Source organism: Haliotis rubra, unplaced genomic scaffold, assembly GCF_003918875.1.
Source record: "Haliotis rubra isolate DU_JTF1 unplaced genomic scaffold, ASM391887v1 Scf265, whole genome shotgun sequence".
In the NCBI taxonomy this organism is placed as follows: Eukaryota; Metazoa; Mollusca; class Gastropoda; order Lepetellida; family Haliotidae; genus Haliotis; species Haliotis rubra.
Window position 1 is genome coordinate 744,637 of NW_025766725.1, and position 25,190 is coordinate 769,826.

General features: G+C 42.3%; 1 protein-coding gene across 1 annotated transcript in view; it reads left to right on the top strand.

The window, feature by feature from the left end:
• Nucleotides 1–16,848: 16,848 nt before the first annotated feature.
• LOC124280336 (chordin-like) overlaps nt 16,849–25,190 on the top strand; it is a 40,992-nt gene continuing 32,650 nt past the window's right edge. The window contains exons 1-2 of the mRNA XM_046716235.1: nt 16,849–17,280; nt 18,311–18,413. Coding sequence (XP_046572191.1) covers nt 18,384–18,413 — 30 coding nt within the window. The 5' untranslated portion in view covers nt 16,849–17,280; nt 18,311–18,383. The remainder of the gene's footprint in view (nt 17,281–18,310; nt 18,414–25,190) is intronic.

Genomic DNA, 25,190 nt, shown 5'->3' on the forward strand with positions numbered 1-25,190 from the left:
GCACAGTCGCCAGATGTATTCCCCATGGAGCACTTGTGGGACGAAACTGGTCAAAGTCTTTCGCGGCGACAACAGATGCGAAACATCCGGGAACTTGAGGCTGCACTACTGCAGAAGTGGAATGCCATCCTCAAGAACTCTATTCGGACGCTTATTGACTCAATGAGGAGACGTTGAACTGCATGTGTCAATGCAAATGGCGGTCACACGCGATATTGACTTTTCGATTTGACCCCACGTGTGTTTGATCCTTTCTGACTGTGGAACATTTCAATGAATGAGCGTCTTTTCTGTGTTGTTGATTTTGTCAGTCGTCCATCTGTTATTATCCACTCAAAAAATATCAATTCCTTACACGTGCTTTTAATAATCTGAACTTTTATAAGTGGTGCGTTTTCAATGATGTTCAGTATATAATGTATATCAATCTAACATTTTACGATTGCTAAAATTACACAAGAACAATGTCTTTTACACAGGCCCTGATTACAAATACTACAACTAGACTGAAAGTAGACATTAGACCGTGAAGTGAGTGAGTGAGTGAGTGAGTGAGTGGAGTTTTACACCGCTTTAGTAATATTCACGCAATATCCCAAAGAAGGGCTCTCTAAACTGACTCCATTGTACCCGTGAGGAGAATGGTGAGGTGAGGTGAAATTGGGTTTAACGTCGCGCTGGAGAATATTTCGCTCATATGACGACGTGCATGCGTGTGTATGTGTAGGTGCGGCTGCTTGTACTAGCCCAGACTGAAGCTGGTTTTATAGTGCTAGCCCACTGTGATACCATGCCGCAGTGAAGCATGAATACCCCACTCAGACACATTATACTGACTCCGAGCCGACCAGTCCTTGTTGTACCCATTAATGCCGAGCGCCAGGCAGGGACCAACAAGTACCATATTTTAACGTCTTTTGGTATGACGCGGTCTGGGATCGAACCCGCGACCTTCCGCTCTCCGGGCGGACGCTCTAACCACTACACCAGGGAGGCGGTCTGAGGAGAATGGAAACCAGACTGAACAAACGCTATAGCCACTGTGAAGATCCGGGCTAGAATTAGTCTTTAAAACTAAACTCACTCACTCACTGTAGCCACTGGGCTACCAGCCCCCCTTTTTACACGGTGAAGCAGAGTGCCTCTTTAAGCGCTGCATGGAGGACGTGACCTGTGCCTGATACTGTCTGATAAAACTACCAAAGAAGGAAATATCTTCTATTTCAGTATCAAGCCTGTCTGATAAACTGACGTCATCGTGAAAACGTGCTGCATTATTCACGGAGGTGGAATTTGGGGTATGTAACAATCGATTGAACCAACTGAACGTGTAACTCATCATATCCTGTCTTGGAGATAGGGGTGGGGGTGGGATGGGGAGGAATTAGTTGGCGTCTCTAATTTGTTATAAGAATTCATCTGAGTGAGTGAGTGAAACTTTTATGCCGCTATAAGCCTTATCTCAGCAATACCACGGTGGGGAAACACCAGAAATGAGAGAGAGAGAGAGAGAGAGAGAGAGAGAGAGAGAGAGAGAGAGAGAGAGAGAGAGAGAGAGAGAGAGAGAGAGAGAGAGAGAGAGAGAGAGAGAGAGAGAGAGAGAGAGAGAGAGAGAGAGAGAGAGAGAGAGAGAGAGAGGGGTTGAGTGTTCAAGGGTTAATATTGTGGTGAACATTATTTTTCACATTCAAAGGCGATGTTAGTGTTTCTTTTACAATGAAATATTATATTTAGTTATGGGGCGGTTGAGTGTTGGCTCATATCGCCTAAGGCCTGGGTTCTATTCCCTGCGGATACACTTTGAGCCGCGTTTCTGCTGCTATAAACAGCGAAAAACATATCATCATCTATGTAACACTAAATTCACCCAGAGGTTAAAACCCGTCATTGCCAGTAGCTCCTATATGTTCTTATCAAAGTAAAAGTTCAGTATGCCATTGAAGACGTGTTATATATGGATCATAAATTGGCCACATTAATCATACAACAAAAAGCTCTCCTACTGATGTTTCAAGTCAATTCCCATTTCCGACATTGAATGAAGATGTGAACTATTTATGCAACGACCAATCAGGTGCCGCGGAATTGTGGTAGTTCTCGTTATCACGTAATCACGCGTTGTAACACGAGAACACGATACAATTAGAAGAGAGCAAAAGTAAATGCTATATAAACCCCATATAGGTCATGTCACAGACGGACGTTACATTGAACGTGACATTAATACGTCTTGTGTCTGAGAGGACATGAATTGTATCAGTAATCATATACCTTGAGCAGTGCTTATACTGTTTGGTTGCACACTGCATAGGGATATAAATGTTTAATGGGGAACACCTTTCTCAGTTGTGAGGAGAAGATTGGACTTTTTCATATTTTTCAAAACGAAAAAGTATGCCGGTTGTCAAAATTAAGTACCTACGTCAGATGATGCGGTAAATTTGAAATTTCTATTTTTATTCGAAACATAAGTGAATTGCGCGCAGGATTTGAAGTTATGCACTGATGCCAAAGAAACGGGTTCATTGGTTTAACCCACCAAGGGGATCAAGGTTACTCGTCTGGATTAGGGGTATCAGGTGGGTGTTATGGCTGGGAGATGAAAACGTGAGGGAGTGAGGTGGGTTTTACGCTGCTTTTAGCAATATTCCAGCAATATCACGGCGGGGTACACAAGCAATGGGCGTCACACATTGTACCCATGTGAGGAGTCGAACCCGGGTGCACGGCGCGACGATCCCCAGAAAGACATGCATGTCGTAGGAGGCGATGTGACGGAATGTGTGATGAGGCTCGGTGACGGGGTTGTTGGCGTGTCGTCGTACGCCGACGACGTGGATCTGTGCTCATAATATCAACCACTGGTTAGTCTGGCCCAGACTTGACTATTTACATACCACTCCGGGCGGTGGGGTAGCCCTAGTGGTTAAAGCGTTCGCTCGTCACGCCAAAGACCCGGGTTCGAATCCCCACATGGGTACAAAGTGTAAAACTAATTTCTGGTGTCCCCCGCCGTGATATTGCTGGAATATTGCTAAAATCTGCGTAAAACTTAACTCACATACCCGCCATACAGCTTGATCATTGAGGCGTGCGGCAACACACACTATATTACTTGGGGACACTAGGTCGGAGTATATATGTCATGTTAGATGTCAAGCTGCTTGACAGAGGAGAGGTAAATTTAGCGGAGAACATTATTTTTTTACATTCAAAGGCGTTTCTTTTACAATGAAATTTTATATTGAGTTACGAAGCTGTGCTGAAGTATATATTTCTATCCGTCCATTAGGTTTTAAGGTAAGCCTTGTGGTTTGCTGCATTGGAAGAAGCAGTAGCAATAGCAACAGTAGCAGAAGCAACAGCAGTAGTAGCAGTGACAGTAGCAGTAGTAGCAGCAGTAGGGGCAGGAGTAGCAGCAGCAGTGACAGTAGCAGCAGTAGCAGTAGCAGTAGTAGCAGCAGCAGTGACAGTAGTAGTAGTAGCAGTGATAGTAGCAGTAGGAGTAGGAGTAGCAACAGTGACAGTAGTAGCAGTGACAGTAGTAGCAGCAGTAGCAGTAGCTGTAGTAGTAGTAGTAGTAGTAGTAGTAGTAGTAGCAGTAGATGTAGTAGTAGTAGTAGCTGTAGTAGTAGCAGTGACAGCAGCAGCAGTAGCTGTAGTAGTAGTAGCAATGACAGTGACAGTGGCCGTAGTAGCAGTAGCAGTAGCAGTAGCGGTGACAGCAGCAGCAGCAGTAGCTGTAGTAGTGGCAGTAGCAGTAGCAGTGGTAGTAGTAGTGGCAGTAAAGTAGCAGTGACAGCAGCAGCAGTAGCTGTAGTAGCAGTAGCAGTAGTAGCAGTGACGGTGACAGTAGCAGTAGTAGTAGCAGCAGTGACAGTAGCAGCAGCAGTCGCTGTAGTAGTAGTAGCAGTGACAGTAGCAGTAGATAGTAGCAGCAGTGACAGTAGCAGTGACAGTAGCAGTGAGTAGCAGTGAGCAGCAGCAGCAGTAGTAACAGTGCAGTAGCAGTAGTAGTAGCAGTAGCACAGTAGTAGTAGTAGCAGTGACAGTAGTAGTAGCAGTGACAGTAGTAGTAGCAGTGACAGTAGTAGTAGCAGTGACAGTAGCAGTAGCTGTAGTAGTAGCAGAAGCAGCAGTAGTAGTAGTACAGTTAAACATATATGTGTAGTTAACGTTCACAACAATAAGATGTTACACCATATGCACTGCAAAATATACGCTCGGTTTGTAGATTCTCGATATCATCAGGTGAGGAAGAAAACCAATAACACAGGTAACAGTACAGTGATCGGAACTGTAAGCCACCCTCTATCATCCATCCCCCCGCCCCTCCATGCTAAGTAGGAACGACAGGGGGCAATATTTACCTGTCGTCTACCGTCTCAACAACTCGATACAGTAATCCCATCATCTGAGATAAGGCAGAGTCTCTGCGATCAGGCTTTGATATAAACCTGTGCTTATGTCATGCTCAAAGTAATTTCACACGCTGGCCTAGCCGGGGTGCGTGCTGACCCACAGAGCTCGGGGTGCGACCCCTGGGGGGAAATACGCGCGTTACACTTGAATATATTTTCTCGAATATCACTGTCAAACAGATTTAGGCTGTAATAAAAGAATCAAAAGTTTGAAAACTAAATACATGTACACTGTCGTACAAAAGTAAGTGTTCACTTTACAACAAATCCTTCACTCCATACTGTCTAATGTAAGATTGCGGAGCCGTTCCAACAGTCAACACGAGCACTTCACCTGTTGGTGATACTCATGGACATGTAATATCCCTATGCTACCTGTATCATATACGTAACTATCCAACCATATTTTAACTTCTTGTGGTTGGGTGGTTGGTTTGTTTAACGCCCCACATGAATGAATGAGTGAGTTAGTGAGTCAGTGAGTGAGTGAGTCAGTGAGTGAGTTTAGCTTTACACCGCACCCAGCTATATGGAGGCGGTCTGTAAATAATCGAGGCTGGACCAGACAATCCAGTGATCAACAGCATGAGCTTCGATCTACGTAATTGGGATACGATGACATGTGTCAAGCAAGTCAGCAAGCCTGACATCCCGATTTATAAAGTGGTTGCTCGTCACGCCGAAGACCCGGGTTCGATTCCCGACATGGGTACAGATTTTACGGATTTTCACTAACGTCATCGCATTGACCATACCTCAAGACCTCAGCACATTGACCATACCTGTTCAGCACATTGATATACCTGTTCAGCACATTGACATACCTGTTCAGCACATTGATATACCTGTTCAGCACATTGACCATACCTGTTCAGCACATTGACATACCTATTCAGCACATTGAGCATACCTGTTCAGCACATTGACATACCTGTTCAGCACATTGGCCATACATATTCAGCACATTGACCATACCTGTTCAGCACATTGACATACCTGTTCAGCACATTGACATACGTTCAGTACATTGACATACCTGTTCAGCACATTGACATACCTGTTCAGCACATTGACCATACCTGTTCAGCACATTGACCATACCTGTTCAGCACATTGACATACCTGTTCAGCACATTGACATACGTTCAGCACATTGACATACCTGTTCAGCACATTGACCATACCTGTTCGGCACATTGCCTGTTCAGCACATTGACATTGAGCCATTGATATACCTGTTCAGCACATTGACATACCTGTTCAGCACATTGATATACCTGTTCAGCACATTGATCATACCTGTTCAGCACATTGATCATACCTGTTCAGCACATTGACCATACCTGTTCAGCACATTGATCATACCTGTTCAGCACATTGACATACCTGTTCAGCACATTGACATACCTGTTCAGCACATTGATCATACCTGTTCAGCACATTGATATACCTGTTCAGCACATTGATCATACCTGTTCAGCACATTGATATACCTGTTCAGCACATTGACATACCTATTCAGCACATTGACATACCTGTTCAGCACATTGACATACCTGTTCAGCATTGACATGATCATACCTGTTCAGCACATTGATACCATACCTGTTCAGCACAGCACTGTTGATGATACCTGTTCAGCACATTGACATACCTGTTCAGCACATTGACATACCTGTTCAGCACATTGACCATACCTGACCATACCAGCACATTGACATTGACCTGTTCAGCACATTGACCATACCTGTTCAGCACATTGACATACCTGTTCAGCACATTGACATACCTGTTCAGCACATTGACCATACCTGTTCAGCACATTGACCATACCTGTTCAGCACATTGACCATACCTGTTCAGCACATTGACATACCTGTTCAGCACATTGACCATACCTGTTCAGCATTATTGACCATACGCATTGACATACCTGTTCACATTCATACCTGTTCAGCACATTGACCATACCTGTTCAGCACATACCTGTTCAGCACATTGATATACCTGTTATTGATGGACACCTGTTCAGCACATTGACATACCTGTTCAGCACATTGACCATACCTGTTCAGCACATTGACCATACCTGTTCAGCACATTGATATACCTGTTCAGCACATTGACCATACCTGTTCAGCACATTGACCATACCTGTTCAGCACATTGACCATACCTGTTCAGCACATTGATATACCTGTTCAGCATATTGACATTGACATACCTCAGCACATTTCAGCACATTGATATACCTGTTCAGCACATTGACCATACCTGTTCAGCACATTGACCATACCTGTTCAGCACATTGACCATACCTGTTCAGCACATTTATTGACATACCTGTTCAGCACATTGACATACCTGTTCAGCATATTGACATACCTGTTCAGCACATTGACATACCTATTCAGCATATTGATATACCTGTTCACCACATTGACATACCTGTTCAGCACATTGACCATATCTGTTCAGCACATTGATATACCTATTCAGCATGTTGACATACCTGTTCAGCACAGTGACCATACCTGTTCAGCACATTGACATACCCGCGTCAGCACATTGACATATCTGTTCAGCACCTGATGTAGAACTTGGCCGGATCGTAGAGTCTCCCTTTAAGAAAACAACACCTGGTCGGGTCTTGACTAATTTCACCACGGTGGTCGGTGTTCACGTCGTTAAAGACGTAGACAAGCCATTCACGTCGCTCCAGTGAAACACACCTTCCATGACAATACCACACAGGCTGTGGGAGCATTGATAGAAATTACGTTAAATGCAACAAACAACAGGTGTACTATTGCAGGTGGATCTCAGGTTCCAAATGTGCCATTCTTTAGTTTTACATGATTGTCGGGAAATATGTGTGTTTGCCGTAAGGTAGCTGTCAAATTCCTTTTCTCACAGAATGAACTTCTCTTCTCCCATGATAAAATAAGTCTTTATGTTAATTTCAAAATATACTTTACTACTCATTTATTTTATCTGAAACATTTGCTATATTAACGACAACGACGAAAACAATGATAACAATGACCCTATACAGAAACATTTTCTGGTTATGAAAACACAGAAGAGACATTGTCGCTCTTACAAAACCAAAACCAAATTAACCAAAAGGGAGACAGAGCGACAACGAGAGACGTGGGCAAAATATATGGTTAAATAGATAAGAGATGAATTTATAAATAAACAATCTCTCTTAGGAGATATCCCACTTTTTTAACTCTCTTAGTCTACCGTATTTGAAACACGGATATTCATTTGAAACCGACAGCGTTAGCCGGAGGTTTGAAATGAAATATCCCTGTGCTTCAAAAACTCAATAATATCCGGACATTGGCCAAAACATGATGCTTGTCGACATTGCAAACACAAAATAAACCAAAAGGTCCACACGCGTTTTTTGTCTGCACTCACTGTAAAAAAAGCACCAATATTTTTTTGTACGTATTAATACGCAGCGAATAGTTTTGCAATTCAAAGGAATCGAATACCATTCGATCATGTTTTTCAACCAATCAGATTAAAGAACACAGTGACTTTCGGTTTACAATCTATTTTAACCCGAAATCCCTGCGTATCTAACAACTCGCCATGTTTTCTATGGGTTACCCGTAGCAACAGTGTCGTTTATATGATTGGCCGTTTACGGAGCTGAGTGATAAATAAGATTCGTGACACGAGGTTGTTAATGGCTTCTGTTGATGTCAACAAAGACATATATGAGCTTACTTGTCAGCTTGTCGGGGGAATCACCCAAACAAGACGTGTTTACCGCGACGCGTATAGAAACATACTATTACATAATTGCTATATGTACAACGCTCGGCTACATTAATCACCAGATATGGGCGACCGCGCACGCGCACACAATTATACTCACACGAAAAAGAAACACATAACCTGTAATTGAAATAATAATGAAAATCCGCGGAAAGATTCACACAGTGTGAGCACAATAAGAGTGCAGTCAGAAACAACATTAATTTTTATGCATCTTGACTCCATAACCACCCGCTAACGTTGCCTTTCAAAACACACGTTTTATGAGATGATGTCTATTATAAATTTTCGCGCACTCATATTGAAATACAGAAAACGAAATAATGACGTGGTTTGTCGGAGTGAGTGAGTGAGTTTAGTTTTACGCCGCACTCAGCAATATTCCAGCTATATGGCGGCGGTCTGTAAATAATCGAGTCTGGACCAGACAATCCAGTGATCAACGACATGAGCATCGATCTGCACAATTGGGAACCGATGACATGTGTCAACCAAGTCAGCGAGCCTGACCACTTTTACAAGACCTGTCAATTTATATTTCTTGGATGGGTGTGAGCGGAATATAGACTAGGCTGACACTACAAATCGTTTTAAAGGGTTGTTTTCCTTTACACCTCTGCAAACAAACCGAAAGAAACGTATGTCCTTTTAGCAAGTAATATTACCACATAGTAAGGCTGTAACGATGCATCGAACTATCGATGGATTGTTGAGTCTCCGATAGCAATTAATCGATGGTAGAACCGAAACTATCGATGCGTCGATAGTATGTGTGTGACTATCGATAGTTTAGTAATTGACTTTCATTGGTACATGCGCAGCGGAGTTATCCGCTTTTGTTATCTCTTAAACAAACATGACTGTTTACTTGATCTGGGTTTCAAGTTTCTTGTCAGTTATTAAAAGAGACTGAAACTACTTCAACTTGTTTATATTTCATATAAACTATACATTCATTTGGGAAATGACTTCAAATGAGACAATTCAATAGCATTGCAATAGTTTGTCGCAATAGACTATCGTTATCGCAATAGTATGACTGACTGACTGACTGAGTTTGGTTTTACGCCGCTTTTAGCAATATTCCAGCAACATCACGGCGGGGGACACCAGAAATGGGCTTCACACATTGTGCCCATGTGGGGATTCGAACCCGGGTCTTCGGCGTGACGGGCCAACGCTTTAACCATTAGGCTACCCCACCGCCCGCAATAGTATGAAGCAATAGAATATCGCTACCGCATTAGTTGTTCCCCCCTCAATAGTCACCCCTACCATGTATCCAAATTATAAACGGTCTAGCTTCTGTAGGCTAGCATTTTTAAGATGTGGCTCTTTAAACGTTAAATACAAACATGCAGCCAAATGGTGCAACCCTTCTTTGTCGCTAAATGAAAGATTTGTATACTTTTTAACCGTGTGAAGGATGAAAAAGATTACCAAGCACAATGGTCGCTATATGATGAAACTCGCGTAGATGAAATACCAGAAATATTAAGTAAGCAATTTCAATGAGATCAAGATGTTTCCAGTACCGTCAAAATAAACCTGAGAAAAAACATTTCAAATGTTTTCGCGTCGTCAATACTTAAAACTGTACGAATGCTGTCTGTGAACGGCATTTAGAAGTGACTAGTCGTTCATTAACCTGATGAAAGAGTAACAATATACTCCAAAACGTCGTGTCCATCGTCGTGTTTACCGTAAGGTAGCTGTCAAATTCCTTTTCTCACAGAATGAACTTCTCTTCTCCCATGATAAAATAAGTCTTTATGTTAATTTCAAAATATACTTTACTACTCATTTATTTTATCTGAAACATTTGCTATATTAACGACAACGCCGAAAACAATGATAACAATGACCCTATACAGAAACATTTTCTGGTTATGAAAACCCAGAAGGGACATTGTCGCGTTGTCGCTCTTTCAAAACGAAAACCAAATTAACCAAAGGGAGACAGAGCGACAACGAGAGACGTGGGCAAAATATATGATTAAGTAGATAAGAGATGATTTTATAAATAAACAATTTCTCTCTTTAACCCTCTCTCCCTTCCTCTCTCTCTCTCTCGCTCTCTCTCTCCATGGTAAACATATACTCCAAAACGCCGTGTCCATCAAAATATAGAGGTTGACATCCGTTAATCCTTGCCTTTATTTATGAATTCTGTTTCAACCCGTGGAGTGAGTGAGTGAGTATGGTTTTCCGCCGCTTTTAGCAATATTCTAGCAATATCACGGTGGGGGACACCAGAAATGGGCTTCACACATTGTGCCCATGTGGGGAACCGAACCCGGGTCTTCGGCGTGACGAGCGACCGCTTTCACCATTAGGCTACCCCACCGCCCTTAACACATGGACAATACACAAACACACATATTTCAATGTTTTAACCGTGTGTGTCTTTAGGCATTGCATAAAAGAATCACAGTGCTCTATTCAATAAGTTGCAGAAGTAATTTCATCATTTTGCACGTTTGAGTAATTTCACGCGTGAAAAAAACATCCCTTCGTTCGGTCGTTTAAAATTACCCTCTAATGAGAATCCCGATCGACAGGCTCACATCTATTATATTTTATCATAGCCTCATTTAATATACATTTTAAAACTATCCAGATTGATATTACTCTCTATCAGCTATCAGTTTGAAAGAACAGAGTAATATTCTGGTAAATCACGCACAGTGATACAGAACATACACTTGCTAAATTTTACATTGGATCGTAATGTTTCTAATGAAACATTGCTGGCCAGCTTTTATATATCTGGCCATTCTCGTCAGTAGGGCCACATAAGAACAATTCATTCGGATATTGAAGTTTTCCATAGATGGGTATTTACAGTGATAATTAGGAAGATATTTCTCTCAGATTTTGTAATTTTGGACATTTTAGTAGAAAATGACATTCATCTCCAATACAAGTATTGCATAAAGTACAAATTCTTTGTGATTTTTTTCAATATTTTGACATCTACCTTTTTCTGTTGGTAATCTGCGGTTTGAGGTTCTTATGCTCACAATACATTTCGCTAAAGTATATGGTTACTGTAACAAGCATTCGTCAATACAGTGTTTGTTTTTAAACATATCATAATATGTACCCTTCCTTTCCCGTTTCATTCCATTTTAAGAGTTTGAAAGTTCACAAAGCCTCCAGATCCACAAACACTGCATCACAAACAAAGGTAATTACCGGAAATAGTCACTGCGCTTCACAGCCATTGTCCGGCACACGGGGCTTGTTGGGTTTCGGATTAACGGATAAACTAATAATGTCCTGGTTGATAGATCAGGAGGAACAACCCACTAACGCTCCATGTCACACCGTGACAACCCCCGCACGTCGGAACCAACATGCGTGACAACACGCGCATTTCCGGACCGGTGGGATTGGCTCATTACAGAAAGTAACCCATAACAGGCGACTAACGGGATCGGGTGGTCAGGCTCGCTGACTTGATTGACACATGTCATCGGTTCCCAATTGCGCAGATCGATGCTCATGTTGTTGGTCACTGGATTGTCTGGTCCAGACTCGATTATTTACAGACCGCCGCCATAATAAAGCTGGAATATTGCTGAGTGTGGCGTCAAACTAAACTCACTCACTCACTCGCTGTAGCCACTAGGCTACCAGCCGCCCCTTTTGGTCTATTCCCATTTGTGAGAACTCCCAGTTGTGAGACTCCCAGTTGTGAGACAGTGGAGTAGGTGATTAGGAAAGAAGACACACCTTACACCCCTATCTGATAGAATGGATTAACCCCAGCTAATTATGGATAAGCTATTTAACTGAATCTTGTGGAGGTAACTTAATGAAACTCTAAAAGATAAAGTAATTAACCTACTCAGGTAAATGGCTTTAAAACATAAACACTTTGTGTAGGTAACTTCGTGATCATTTGAAAGAGAAATTAATTTACCTACTCATATTTACGTGTTTGAAAAATCTAGCAATAACTGTTGTAACAATAATTAATCCAAATGTATTTATTAACCTTTGACTGCTCTTTCCGATCACCATTATGGCAGGCCTTCAACAAGTAGAATATATCACCAGTTCACGATATTTTTTTTCAGTATTTCAGTATCTATTGAAAACAATAAATGCTCTTCAAAGAACAATGTCTTCTGTGTTGATTAACTCATTAATGAACTATGCCTCCTGCGGGTACTCCTCAGCAACAGGGCTGTTCCCACTTTCATCGTAGTATACGGGATTAGGGTGTGAGGATGATTGTGGGGTGTACGGAATTAGGGTGTGAGGATGATTGTGAGGTGTACGGGATTAGGGTGAGAGGGTGATTGTGAGGTGTACGGGATTAGGGTGAGAGGGTGATTGTGGGGTGTACGAGATTAGGGTGAGAGGGTGATTGTGAGGTGTACGGGATTAGGGTGAGAGGGTGATTGTGAGGTGTACGGGATTAGGGTGAGAGGGTGATTGTGAGGTGTACGGGATTAGGGTGAGAGGGTGATTGTGTGTACTGGGATTAGGGTGAGAGGGTGATTGTAGGGTGTACAGGATTGAGAGGGTGATTGTGGGGTGTACGAGATTAGGGTGAGAGAGGTGATTGTGGGGTGTACAGGATTAGGGTGTGAGAGGGTGATTGTGGAGGTGTACGGGATTAGGGTGAGAGGGTGATTGTGAGGTGTACGGAATTAGGGTGAGGGAGAGGGTGATTGAGTGGGTGTACGGGATTAGGGTGAGAGGGTGATTGTGAGGTGTACGGGATTAGGGTGAGAGGGTGATTGTGGGGTGTACGAGGATTAGGGTGAGAGGGTGATTGTGGGGTGTACGGAATTAGGGTGAGAGGATGATTGTAGGGTATACGGGATTAGGGTGAGAGGGTGATTGTGGGGTGTACGGAATTAGGGTGAGAGGATGATTGTGGGGTGTACGGGATTAGGGTGAGAGGGTGATTGTAGAGGTATACAGGATTAGGGTGAGAGGGTGATTGTGGGGTGTACGGGATTAGGGTGAGAGGGTGATTGTAGGGTGTACGGATTAGGGGTGAGAGGGTGATTGTGGGGTGTACGGAATTAGGGTGAGAGGATGATTGTAGGAATTAGGGTGGAATTAGGGTGAGAGGGTGATTGGGGTGATTGTGGTAGAGGATGATTAGGGTGAGATGATAGAGTGAGAATTAGGGTGTACAGGAATGTAGGGTGACAGAAGGGGGTTGTGAGGTGTACGAGATTAGAGTGAGAGGGTGATTGTGGGGTGTACGAGATTAGGGTGAGAGGGTGATTGTGGGGTGTACGGAATTAGGGTGAGAGGATGATTGTAGGGTATACGGGATTAGGGTGAGAGGGTGATTGTGAGGTGTACGGGATTAGGGTGAGAGGGTGATTGTGAGGTGTACGGGATTAGGGTGAGAGGGTGTTTGTGAGGTGTACGAGATTCGGGTGTGAGGGTGATTGGGGTATTCGGGATTAGGGTGTGAGGGTGATTGTGGGGTATACGGGATTTTGGTGTGAGGGTGATTGTGGGGTATACGGGATTTTGGTGTGAGGGTGATTGTGGGGTATACGGGATTTTGGTGTGAGGGTGATGGGGGATTCGGATTGAGGTGTGAGATTGTGTTGTCGTCGAAGTTCAGTCATCAGGGTGGGTTAGGTCGGTTGTGGCAAAGTTTTAATGTAAGGGATGTGTGTTGTGATGAGGTTTCTGGTCCACAGTTGGGTGGAGGGACAGTGATGGTTGTACATGAGTCCCCACGTGTGATTGTGCTATAGGCGCCAGATTGTTCCACAATGATCAACAAACCCTCCCCTCGGGGAACATTTCAACAAACATCCTGCAGTCGCAAATTTCATAAGACATATTGTAGCATGAACCCATGTCCTCCTTCGCGTAAACAATAACAATAATGCGTAACCATGACAACCACAAAGTTTATTTACTTTGCGAAATCGTTGCTACCAAATACAAACTCGGTGCAGCGGAATTGCTGAGTCAACAGTTTGCAAACATCTGTAGTATTGACAAAGAAAAGAAAGCTCGTTGGCGTATTACTGACTTCAATGGGGCGGAATTTTCCGCCTCGCAAATTGTTAAACACACATTTCAGTCCTAACACAAAACACACAGGAGATCAAAGCGCCGAAACGCAACCTGTTAGTGATTTCTCAATAGCTGTTATTACGTCACTTGCGCTGATCAGCTGAAAGATTAGTGTCAACAAGTCATCAACAGGTTTGTTTAATTACCGCAGCGTTGATTTTACAATCAACGGGATTATATACACGTATTTAAATGCGTCGTTCAATAGAAGAAATTAACTTACAACACCTTGGATTTAATTTTCACACGTGAGTGGAAATGGCGGAATCTGGTTTGACAGAAAGAATCAGTATCCATTCCATCGATAAAAATAAATTTAAATATCGTTAAAATGCTAACCCTGAATGTATATCAATTTCTATAAAGTTTAGGAATAGGGTTAATGAGGGGGAAAAAGTAAAATGAATGAATGAATGAATGAATGCTGCCTATAATATTAGGTAAGTCTAGATTACTGCAGTTTCAGGGCCGATAAACGTCTCTTGGTTCATTTTAAACCGCCATATAGCTGGAATATTGCTGAGTGCGGCGTAAACTAAACTCACTCACTCACTCTTTCTAAAAAAGTTAAAGATATTGTTTTATTCGTAAGATTTGTTTATTTCAGAGACAAGATGCTAGACTACATGTTCACGTGATAGAATGGAACCTTCAATGATTACTAACGTCCTTGCGGCTGATGACGTTAGGCCTTACACTGTCTATCATCTCACACCACTTTAAGATGGATCAACTCACTTTAGGCATGGAGACAGTTAAGCCAACTTCAACGTTGCAGAATTTAATATTACAACAAAACCGTCTACTTGTCGTGTACATACAGTCTGTATGAAATAATTAAAACTATTAAGCAATGAGTCATATATGTTCTCCCACGGGAGTTTCAAATAAGTGCAATAGCTGTTCACGACGTCGTCTTGCCGCCTAGACACAATGAGGCGTGCCCAAACGTTCCATCAGTAAAACACCCTCCTCTATAATTAGACGCACAATGTTGAAAGGCATCGTACCTACCGCTATATATAAATGTAGAAGGTGTATGTTTACAAACACTATCAAATACCTGATATGAAGTAGTCGGTTGGGAGCATAACTCACGCAGGTAATTTACACATGGGGATGCTGTGTTTTGGGTCCAAGTAAGCAACGACTCCCGGGCTGGGGTAGTGTTGGGGTGGTGGGTTAACGCATTTGTGATGAGCGTGAACATGAGTGGGTGGGTGGATGGATGGATTTTGGGTGGATGGATGGATGGGTTTTGGATGGATGGATGGTGGGGGAGGGTTTGTGGATGGATGGATGGGTGGTGGGGAGGGTTTGTGGATGGATGGTTGGTGGGGAGGGTTTATGGATGGATGGATGGGTGGTGGGGGAAGGTTTGTGGATGGATGGATGGTGGGGGAGGGTTTGGATGGATGGATGGATGGATGGGAATGAATGAATGAATGAATGAATGAATGAATGAATGAATGAATGAATGAATGAATGAATGAATGAATGAATGAATGAATGAATGAATGTGTCACTTGATACGTCAAAGTAAAATGAACAAAATGCGAACAGGGAGACAGCCAGAATTAGGTTCATGTAAGTTTTACACGGTATTCAAAATTACTTAGAACTCTACACGAACATCATTCAGTCTTTATAGTCTCATAAGACACTGACCATTCACAAACTACAGTGTGTATATAGGCTTATATGTGTACCAACATGCTTAAAGTACAAATATGATACATCATTGATAAGCATTGAATATATTGTTAAGATAATATGACTTATACGAAGTAGTACACTGGCCCCAGCAAAATTGTAATAAACAATGTTAGAATCTGACTGACGTGAATTTAGTAAAATCTTACAAGGCTATAAGACCCAGTTATATTTCATGAAATACCCACATGCTTTTTTCATAACAACGTAATGTATAAGGAATTGCAGATGCATAATATTTTTAAAAAATAAAATCGACAGAATTCCACTGATTTAAACAATACGACAATAAAGCTGTCTTGAAACATTTGATCAATCTTAAGAATCCTTCTCGAACCTAACTCAGTATATTTTTATAGACAGGCATGTATCACGATTTTGTAAGTCTTCTAACCCGGACCCGAAACGAGGGGATGATATCCCAGCAGTTGAAATATATACCCCGGAGTGGGTATCTCGTAACACTCTATATATTACTGAGATTTCAAGATCTCGCTTTTGTAAACCCCACAATTACCACTGGGCAATTACCGAAACAAAAGTACGAGTGACCATTCGCAAACCTCCGTAATTTCCAATTAGACAGTTTTCAATTTCCCCACATTCACACCATCACAAAGACCTCGGCACAAGACACGTCAAGTTCACATTTATCAATATCCCATGTTAACTGCATGTCAAACACATCTGGTCAAGCAGACCAAACTATCATTTCGGATATGTACCCATTCAGTAATTAAACTCCAATTAATATTGTTTATTAGCTGTTAGCATGCATGCGAACAACTTGTTGCGGGAGACTCAAGCGAGCGATAGACTAGGCTGAGCAGGCGAGAAGCGGGCCAGGTATAGCGAGCGCCGCCAGTCAGCGTGCACGCTCACTCGAGGCATGAAACTCACTCCAGCTCATGCAGCGCAGGCATGTGTGTACACTCGGCCCAAGCACATGGCATACGCTTAATGAGATTTTTTCTAATTGTGATTTTAAGCTTATTTGGTCTGTGTTTAAGATCGTCGTGTGATTGTCACAATTTCAATCCAAGCCGAATGTCGGGGGTGAACGGATCCTAGCGACTCGTGATAGTCCGACACAGAGCATCGACCACACTCGGATATACAAGGTCTTCATTCGCTGGGGAAATGGATACACGAAGGCTAGGCTCCCAATTCGGGATGTTTATATTTCTGTTATTTGTGACCATACCTGGATTTGATTGTCGAAAATTTAAAAAGTTTCCTTTAATAGAGGATAAAGTGGAACACAAGCAAAGCCGAACTCCAGGTAAGAATTACCTTACGTAGATATCGCACTGGAGTCATTTTGTCAAAATCGGACGGCATGACGTCCTAAATATTTACTCGTGTAACCATAAATATCCAATAGGGTAAACATGTAATTTGATATATTGTTTGCTTAAAAGATTTATAAGTAATGTGTATGCATCGTCCTCGTTTATCAGTGCTGGGGAAGGATGTCAATTTCAACTCGTTGCATTCATGATATCTATTTCATTAAGCTTGTTTACGTACAACTGCCAATGCTTCTATGAAAATATTTTTTCAACCGCTACCACAGATAATTGTCGGGGTGAACGAGCAACAGTTGAACATAGATATAGAATCACAAAGTATCTGTTTGAGTTTTTCCTCTTATCTCCGTCTTGCGACTCGAGTGGAGATTTGGCTAGAGCTATTACAGTTGCAATGTACGGTCGACGTTCTAAACGCCTCGACTGTGATATAGCAAAGCGTCTGTTGATATTTGTGATAGAGGAAGCCGTGAATGGCCGTAGTCATAATATGTCTAGCTCATACAAGTTTTTCTATAGTCGTCGTTCTTCGTATCGCCGCCCTATACGAACCTGCTTTTCAAATGTTAAATCGCTACCCTGTTACTGAACCTTCCATTCATACATTGAACAAATCAGCGGTGTTATTGAACATGTGAATTCCATGCATGGCCTCGCCCGCGTTTCGGTTTGATTCGAGCTTTACATAAAACTGACCTCAGCTGTATTTCAACGTTCCTTTACCGTATTTCAGTTTTGTTAATAAAGTTTTTTAATATTCTTATGAATGAGTTGATATAGATGTGACGATGTTGCCGCATACCTTATTCTGATGTATTTTATTTGAAATAATTTGATTTCGGGTTTTACATTTCGTGAATAGCTTGCTATTGTAGTACTGACATATCGTCGAATGTTGGACTAGGTTGCCTTTGCTACGTGCTGTTTATGCGCTTCTCGGAGCGAGAATCTGATCTGCTGAATATGCCTATTCTTGTCTCATAAAAGCTTTTCTAAATGTAGGCTGTTGGCTTGGGGGGGGACGTTTTACCACTTGGAACAGCGGTGGAGCCCAGCTCTACTTCCCCATGGGACCATGGTGTGTGTCAAGTGCGAATGTTTACCGGTAAGTTCGGGTTTTCATCATCATCATCATCACTTTTGAAAATGTATTTTAGTTTTAAATGTCGATATATTCATACATTCTATATTATGTGGATGAAACAATGCAGAAGCAATGCGTTTTTAATTTACGTATCGCCACCACAATCACGACCACCACCACTGTCGTCGTCATCACCACCACCATTTCTGAAAATGTATTGATCAACACCACCGTCGTCGTTTTCTAAGTTCCTAATCTAATTATCACCACCGTCTTTCCCATCATCATGATCAATCAGTTTTGAAAATGTATTTGTTTTAAATGTCGATATATTACATTCAAACACCTGCCAACGTCGCTGTTTACGCGGATGACACAACGTGTTTTTATCTCGCGTATCACCATCACGACCACCGTCGTCGTGGACGTCATCATCATCATCATCACCATTCTGAAAAATGTATTGATCGACACCGCCGTCGTCGTTTTATTAGTTCCTAATCTAATTAACACCAAGCTCTTTCCCATCATCATCGTCGTCGTCATCATCATTATCATCATCATCATCATCATCAACTTCATCATCATCAACTTTATCATCATCAACTTTATCATCATCAACACCATCGTCGTCGTTTTATTAGTTCCTAATCTAATTATCACCCGGCTCTTTCCCATCATCGTCATCGTCATCATCATCTTCATCATCCTAGTTTCAAAGACACGAGGTTTAACAGCCCGGGCGGCGAGCACACGCCCCACACATAAGATAATCATACATGAGAAACACGCCATAGTTGAAACTGTTCACAAAGGTAAACAACCTTTTTTTTAAAGACTTCTAAGGTTTAGCGGAGAGCGATGATGATGATGTGAGTTTATACCCAGCGAGGCGGAGCCTTGTTGCATTCTGTTGCATTCCCGAACTCCCGACGTACCCACCAGAAACGGGTGGATGACATTGGGATTCTTTTGAGTGATTTTCTCCAAGACTAAGAACTACAAGGGGTCCCCGATTTATGAGGCCCTGACTTGGTCTAGAAGTATATAATAATACTTTAACTAACGTGCGCTATTGGCTTGGGTACAGGGGATAAAAGGATCCTTTCTGTGAAATAGCTCACACTTAACTTCTCCCATCCTACGCGCGATGGAGCGAATTGAAAAGTGTATTAAACTAGCGAGTTTTAAGTAGAGACGGTTTCGACAATAACTATTCCACTGTCATTACACCATAAAGGCCTGATATTGGGGAGACCTGTACCGATTACTTGTCTATGGCTTAGTGGTGAAATAGCATGCTAAACAGTTCTCCATGAGGTGTCTGTGTAATATACGGGAATGCACCTTAGCAGTTGTCGCAAGTTGGCTTTTAAGTCTAATCGCTCAATGCCATCCCAAAGCGCTCTGTTGACAGTTTTGACGGGGTTACGACAAGGTTGTGGTTTACAACCTTCATCCTTCACAGTACTGTGCGGATGGTTTGTTACGCATTATTGTATGTTCGTTATCAAGCATTCCATGTTGCTAGGGACCCTATAAACTATGAATTATGACATTTCTGTTGCACCATCTGTATCCGATACATAATGCAATGTAATCTTTGTTTATGCGTGTCTTTTTAAAAAGAATTCTAAGACTCTCTCCTTGGTCTAGTGAATAGAGCGCCGTCCCGGAGAGCGGAAAGTCGTTAAAAGACGGTACAGTAACGAATGCGCTTGGAACGAAATGAAGGATATAACGAACTGGTCCCTTTTTATACCGGCCATGTGTGTTTTAGTCGAAATGCTTATAACGAAATACGGGTATACCGAAATCAAATTAGTGGTCCATTTGACCTCGTTATAATCGTAGTTTATTGTGCTTGTTTCACCCTGCCTGAGGGGCGGTGGGGTAGCCACGTGGTTAAAGCGTACGCTCTTCACGCCGAAGACCCGGGTTAGATTCCCCATATGGGTACAATGTGTGAAGTCCATTTCTGTTGTCCCCCGCCGTGATATTGCTGGAATATTGCTAAAAGTGGAGTAAAACTAAACTCATTCACTAACCCTGCCTGACGTTCGGCATTAAAGGGGTAAATCATGCCGACCTAAGGACGTTATAAAATGGTACTTTTTGTTAACCTGTTTAGAACCTATCTACGGTCAAGAAAGGACTTGGCAGCTTGGAGTCGGTATAGTTTTTGTCGGGGTATCTATGCGTGTCTTTTTAGAAAGGAAATGCGGCATGACATATCAGTGGGCTTGTTCTCTAAAACCGTAGTTCCTCCGTACTAGTGAGTGAGTTTAGTTTTACGCCGCACTCAGCAATATTCCAGCTATATGGCGGCGGTCTGTAAATAATCGAGTCTGGACCAGACAATCCAGTGATCAACAGCATGAGCATCGATCTGCGTAATTGGGAACCGATGACATATGTCAACCAAGTCAGCGAGCCTGACCACCCGATCCCGTTAGTCGCCTCTTACGACAAGCATAGTCGCCTTTTGTGGCAAGCAAGGGTTGCTGAAGACCTATTCTACCCCGGATCTTCACGGGTCTAGTCCGTACTAAAACGAGCAGCAAGGCACGTCCTTATGAGTTCAATAATCTTTACGTTAGACACCAAACTCCCCATTACGACCATCTTAACACTAGGAGAGCTTAGAAAATCTAGGTCCAGAAATACTAAAAAAAATACCCCTGGACATTTGCGATATAAGTCAGAGAACTTATTTGGGAAATTTTGAAATATATCTATGCTGTTTTACAAACTTTCTACATTGACATTTAATTCGTGACACAAGTTACATCAAGATGTCGTGGTAAGAATTATCCTTGGCATAGCTGGATAGCTAAGATCGCTTCTTACAACCGATCGTACACCTCCGCGATCTAGCTATGTTAACGCTAAGATTCTTTCGTACAAACGCACCCAGCCCGTAGGAAAAATGTTTGGTAACAACTCGGGGACAACTTTGATTACCGTTTGATGGAACCAGGACACTTTTTAAAAATTTGCGTTGCATTATTTGAAAAAGTAGAATTAGATGATTTTCCCTTTGAGCGGCTTAATCTGAAAAGAATAGAAATGTATCCCAGTGTCCAATACACTGAATGCTTTCACGCCATTGGCCACTGTCTCTAACCCACAGAGACTGCCATAAAGCGTTATTCAATGTCGCAACAGTCTGGTGACAAGGCTGATGAGTGTGTACGTTTCACGCCGCCAGTGTAAGGGACGTGGTATTTAGCCCCATCTCCAGACTGTTTGACATTCTCGCACACTCCGTGCTCGGAATGAAGGGGAGTCTTCTGAGGGACTGTCGTCTTGAGACGAACCCCCCCGACAGTCTTTCATATATACCATGGACGCGAATATTGAGGGTGGTGCAAAAAGACATTACTTACTAGAACGATTTTAGATTTGAATAAATTATATACCATGGACGCGAATATTGAGGGTGGTGCAAAAAGACATTACTTACTAGAACGATTTTAGATTTGAATAAATTATATACCATGGACGCGAATATTGAGGGTGGTGCAAAAAGACATTACTTACTAGAACGATTTTAGATTTGAATAAATTATATACCATGGACGCGAATATTGAGGGTGGTGGAATGAAAAAGACATTACTATACTAGAACTGAACCCAGGTATTTTAGATTTAAATAAATTATATACCATGGACGCGAATATTGAGGGTGGTGCAAAAAGACATTACTTACTAGAACGATTTTAGATTTGAATAAATTATATACCATGGACCACCATCCAGATTGTAGGTTAGAACGGATTCCCTGATGTCCGTGAGATATGTGGTTAAGCTTGATTACATAGTTGGCCTATCACCGAACCCGTAAAGATCCGGGTTAGAATTGATGTTCAGTGACCCATGCTTGTCGTAAAAGGCGACTAACAGGATCGGGTGGTCAGGCTCGCTGACTTGGTTGACAGGTCATCATATCTCAGTTGCGTAGAACGATGCTCATGATGTTGATCACTGGATTGTCTAGTCCAGACTGGATTATTTACAGACCGCCGCCATTATGGCGCCATATAGTTGGAATATTGCCGAGTTTGGCGTAAAACTAAACTCACTCACTCACGCGTATCTTTGCAAGACATGTCACAAGATATGAATGATTTGCCTGGTCCAGACTCGATTATTTCCAGAGTGCCTTTCAATTGGCCAGAGTGTTGCTGACTGTGCCGTAAAACAAACAATTAAACACACAGATAAACAAACTAAGTAATTGAAGCGGTCCTCCTTGTATCTGTCTTTCTTGTTACGTGCACTTGTATGTGTCGAACTGTCACTTAACACGAATACCATCTGACCCTTGACAGGTGAGATTGATGCTATAGATGTCTCTCATTATAGTCAGCTGTGATGTGGGTTAGCCCAGTGGTAAAGGTGTTTGTTCGTTCCGGGTTCAAAACCCAACACGGTTAGAACGGATGAAGCCAAAAGTGACCCCAGTCGGGATATTGTTCAATTATTGTTAAAACGGCTGTAAAACTATACCCACGCACTTGATAACATCAAAGGGGCTGTAGGGTAGCCTAGTGGTTAAGCGTTCGCTCGTCACGCCGAAGACTGGTTCGATTCCCCACATGGGTACAATGTGTGAAGCCGATTTCTGGTGTCCCCCGTCGTGATTTTGCTGGAATACTGCTAAAAGCGGCGTAAACTCACTCATTTACTCACTCACTCACTCTAATTAATGGCCACGTTGAAAGCGGCATAAAACAATTCTACCTCCATTATCATTAATTTACTGTTAGAGTTACAGAACAATCTACAGGTCACATTTTTAAAGGGGGTCAAATATCTGACATTTCCCACTGTAAATGAAAGGAAATATTCCCTTGATTGATACTGGCTTTATTAGCTAGGTGCCGGATACCGGGGAATGTGTGCTTTATTCCAACGACAACTTTTACATGTTTAATCCTCGTGTGTGAGCGTTCGGCACGCCTCGGCTCGGGGCGCTACCGGCTCGTGTAAGTTATGTGGATAAGATTATCATTTGAACTGTGATAAAACGTCGGCTGAGGCAATCGGAACGACCATTAGTTGTCATATTCATACCTCGGATTACAAGTCATTGTCTGCCATGTCGAAGCGGTATAACAAGGGATTATCTACTTCGCGGAAAGCGAAAAGAATCGGTAGAGTGGATTAGCGTACACAATTGTCACCCCAGGGGACATCTTTAGGAGGGGACGAACTGGATTAAGGGATTAGAGAGGATTATGATCAAGTGGAGACAATTACTGCAACATTTTTTCGACTTTCACCGCCGTGACCTGCCGCAAAAAGTGAGAACGGAAGATGTGTTTTCTGTTTTTCAATGAATGGCCTCACATGGCTTGAATAAACGTGAGGCGGTGGGGGTAGCCTAGTGGTTAAAGTGTTCGCTCGTCACGTCGAAGACCCGGGTTTGATTCCCCACATGGGTACAATGTGTGAAGCCCATTTCTGGTGACCCCTGCCGTAATATTATTGAAATATTGCTAAAAGCAGCTTAAAACCACCCACTCACTTGAATAAACGTTTTGTCGTGAACTTTGATATTCATAGTGTGGTGTTGGGTGTTTAATTGCATGTTACTTCTCCAGACCAAACACTTTTATCTGTGAAGGGATGGACTTACTTTCAGGACATGAGTATTTCGGGGGTCAGAACAATTTTTTCGGTAAATTTCTCCAACTTACGGCGGAAATTAATGTGCAGTGTGTTTTTTGTTTTGTTTAACGCCGTTGATAATCGATTTCGGGTCAGACAATCCAGTGAATGACATTTCGGGCATGTGTTGAATGCTACAAAATCCAATGACACACAACTAGAGGAGTGTCCGAGCTTGACCACGTTCGTCAGGTCCATTAAGCCGCCCTTTGACGTCTTCAGCGGTCACTATGGATCTGTATTACCAATCAGTGTTCAGGTTGTGTGTGTAATATACCTTCGTTATTATCAAAGTTTCCTGGTATGAGCCTGTCGCATTAACTACCTATTATAACGCAGGTCAAACTACGCACGCACACACGCACAGACAGCCGTAGTATAGCCTCTACTATTTTGAAAATGTAAGATACCACTCACTGTATATATCTACATGTATCTTAAAAATTACAATATTTTCGTAATATAGAATCTCAACTTAATGGATTAATATTTTAAAGACGAACACCATTTACAAAAGCAACAAAATGTGAGTGAAACTGTCTCTCCGTCACTTGAATGTATTGAAAAGAGGGGGTGCTTTCATCAGAGGGGCATTTACACCTAGAGCTCAGGAAGAATCTCGATTATACAGCTCACTGTGTAGGTATGCTTCAGTCAGGTAGTCTGTGAGAGGGGCGGTGGGGTAGCCTAGTGGTTAAAGCGTTCGCTCGTCACGCCCAAGACCAAGGTTCGATTCCCCCATTTGGTACAATGTGTGAAGCCGATTTCTGGTGTCCCCAGCCGTGATGTTGCTGGAATATTGCTAAAAGCGGCGTAAAACCGAAGTCACTCACTCACTCACTGGTCTGTGGTAAAGACCCTGAAGACAATACATCCAAGTCTATCAACGGGAAAGTCATGATTACTACATTTTCAAGAAATTAAGTCTCTGGGCAATTTCCTATTTTATTAAGACAATTCAAGAGCGTTATTTTCTGAAAAAATATTTTCATTTCAATTGGGTAATCCCAGCTCAAGGAACTGGAAAAAGACCACCTTTAAGAGCAAATGACCTTCCTTTTAATGTATGCTTTCACTATTGCTAGATTTCAATAATACGCGTATTCACTTGTACCACTCCCG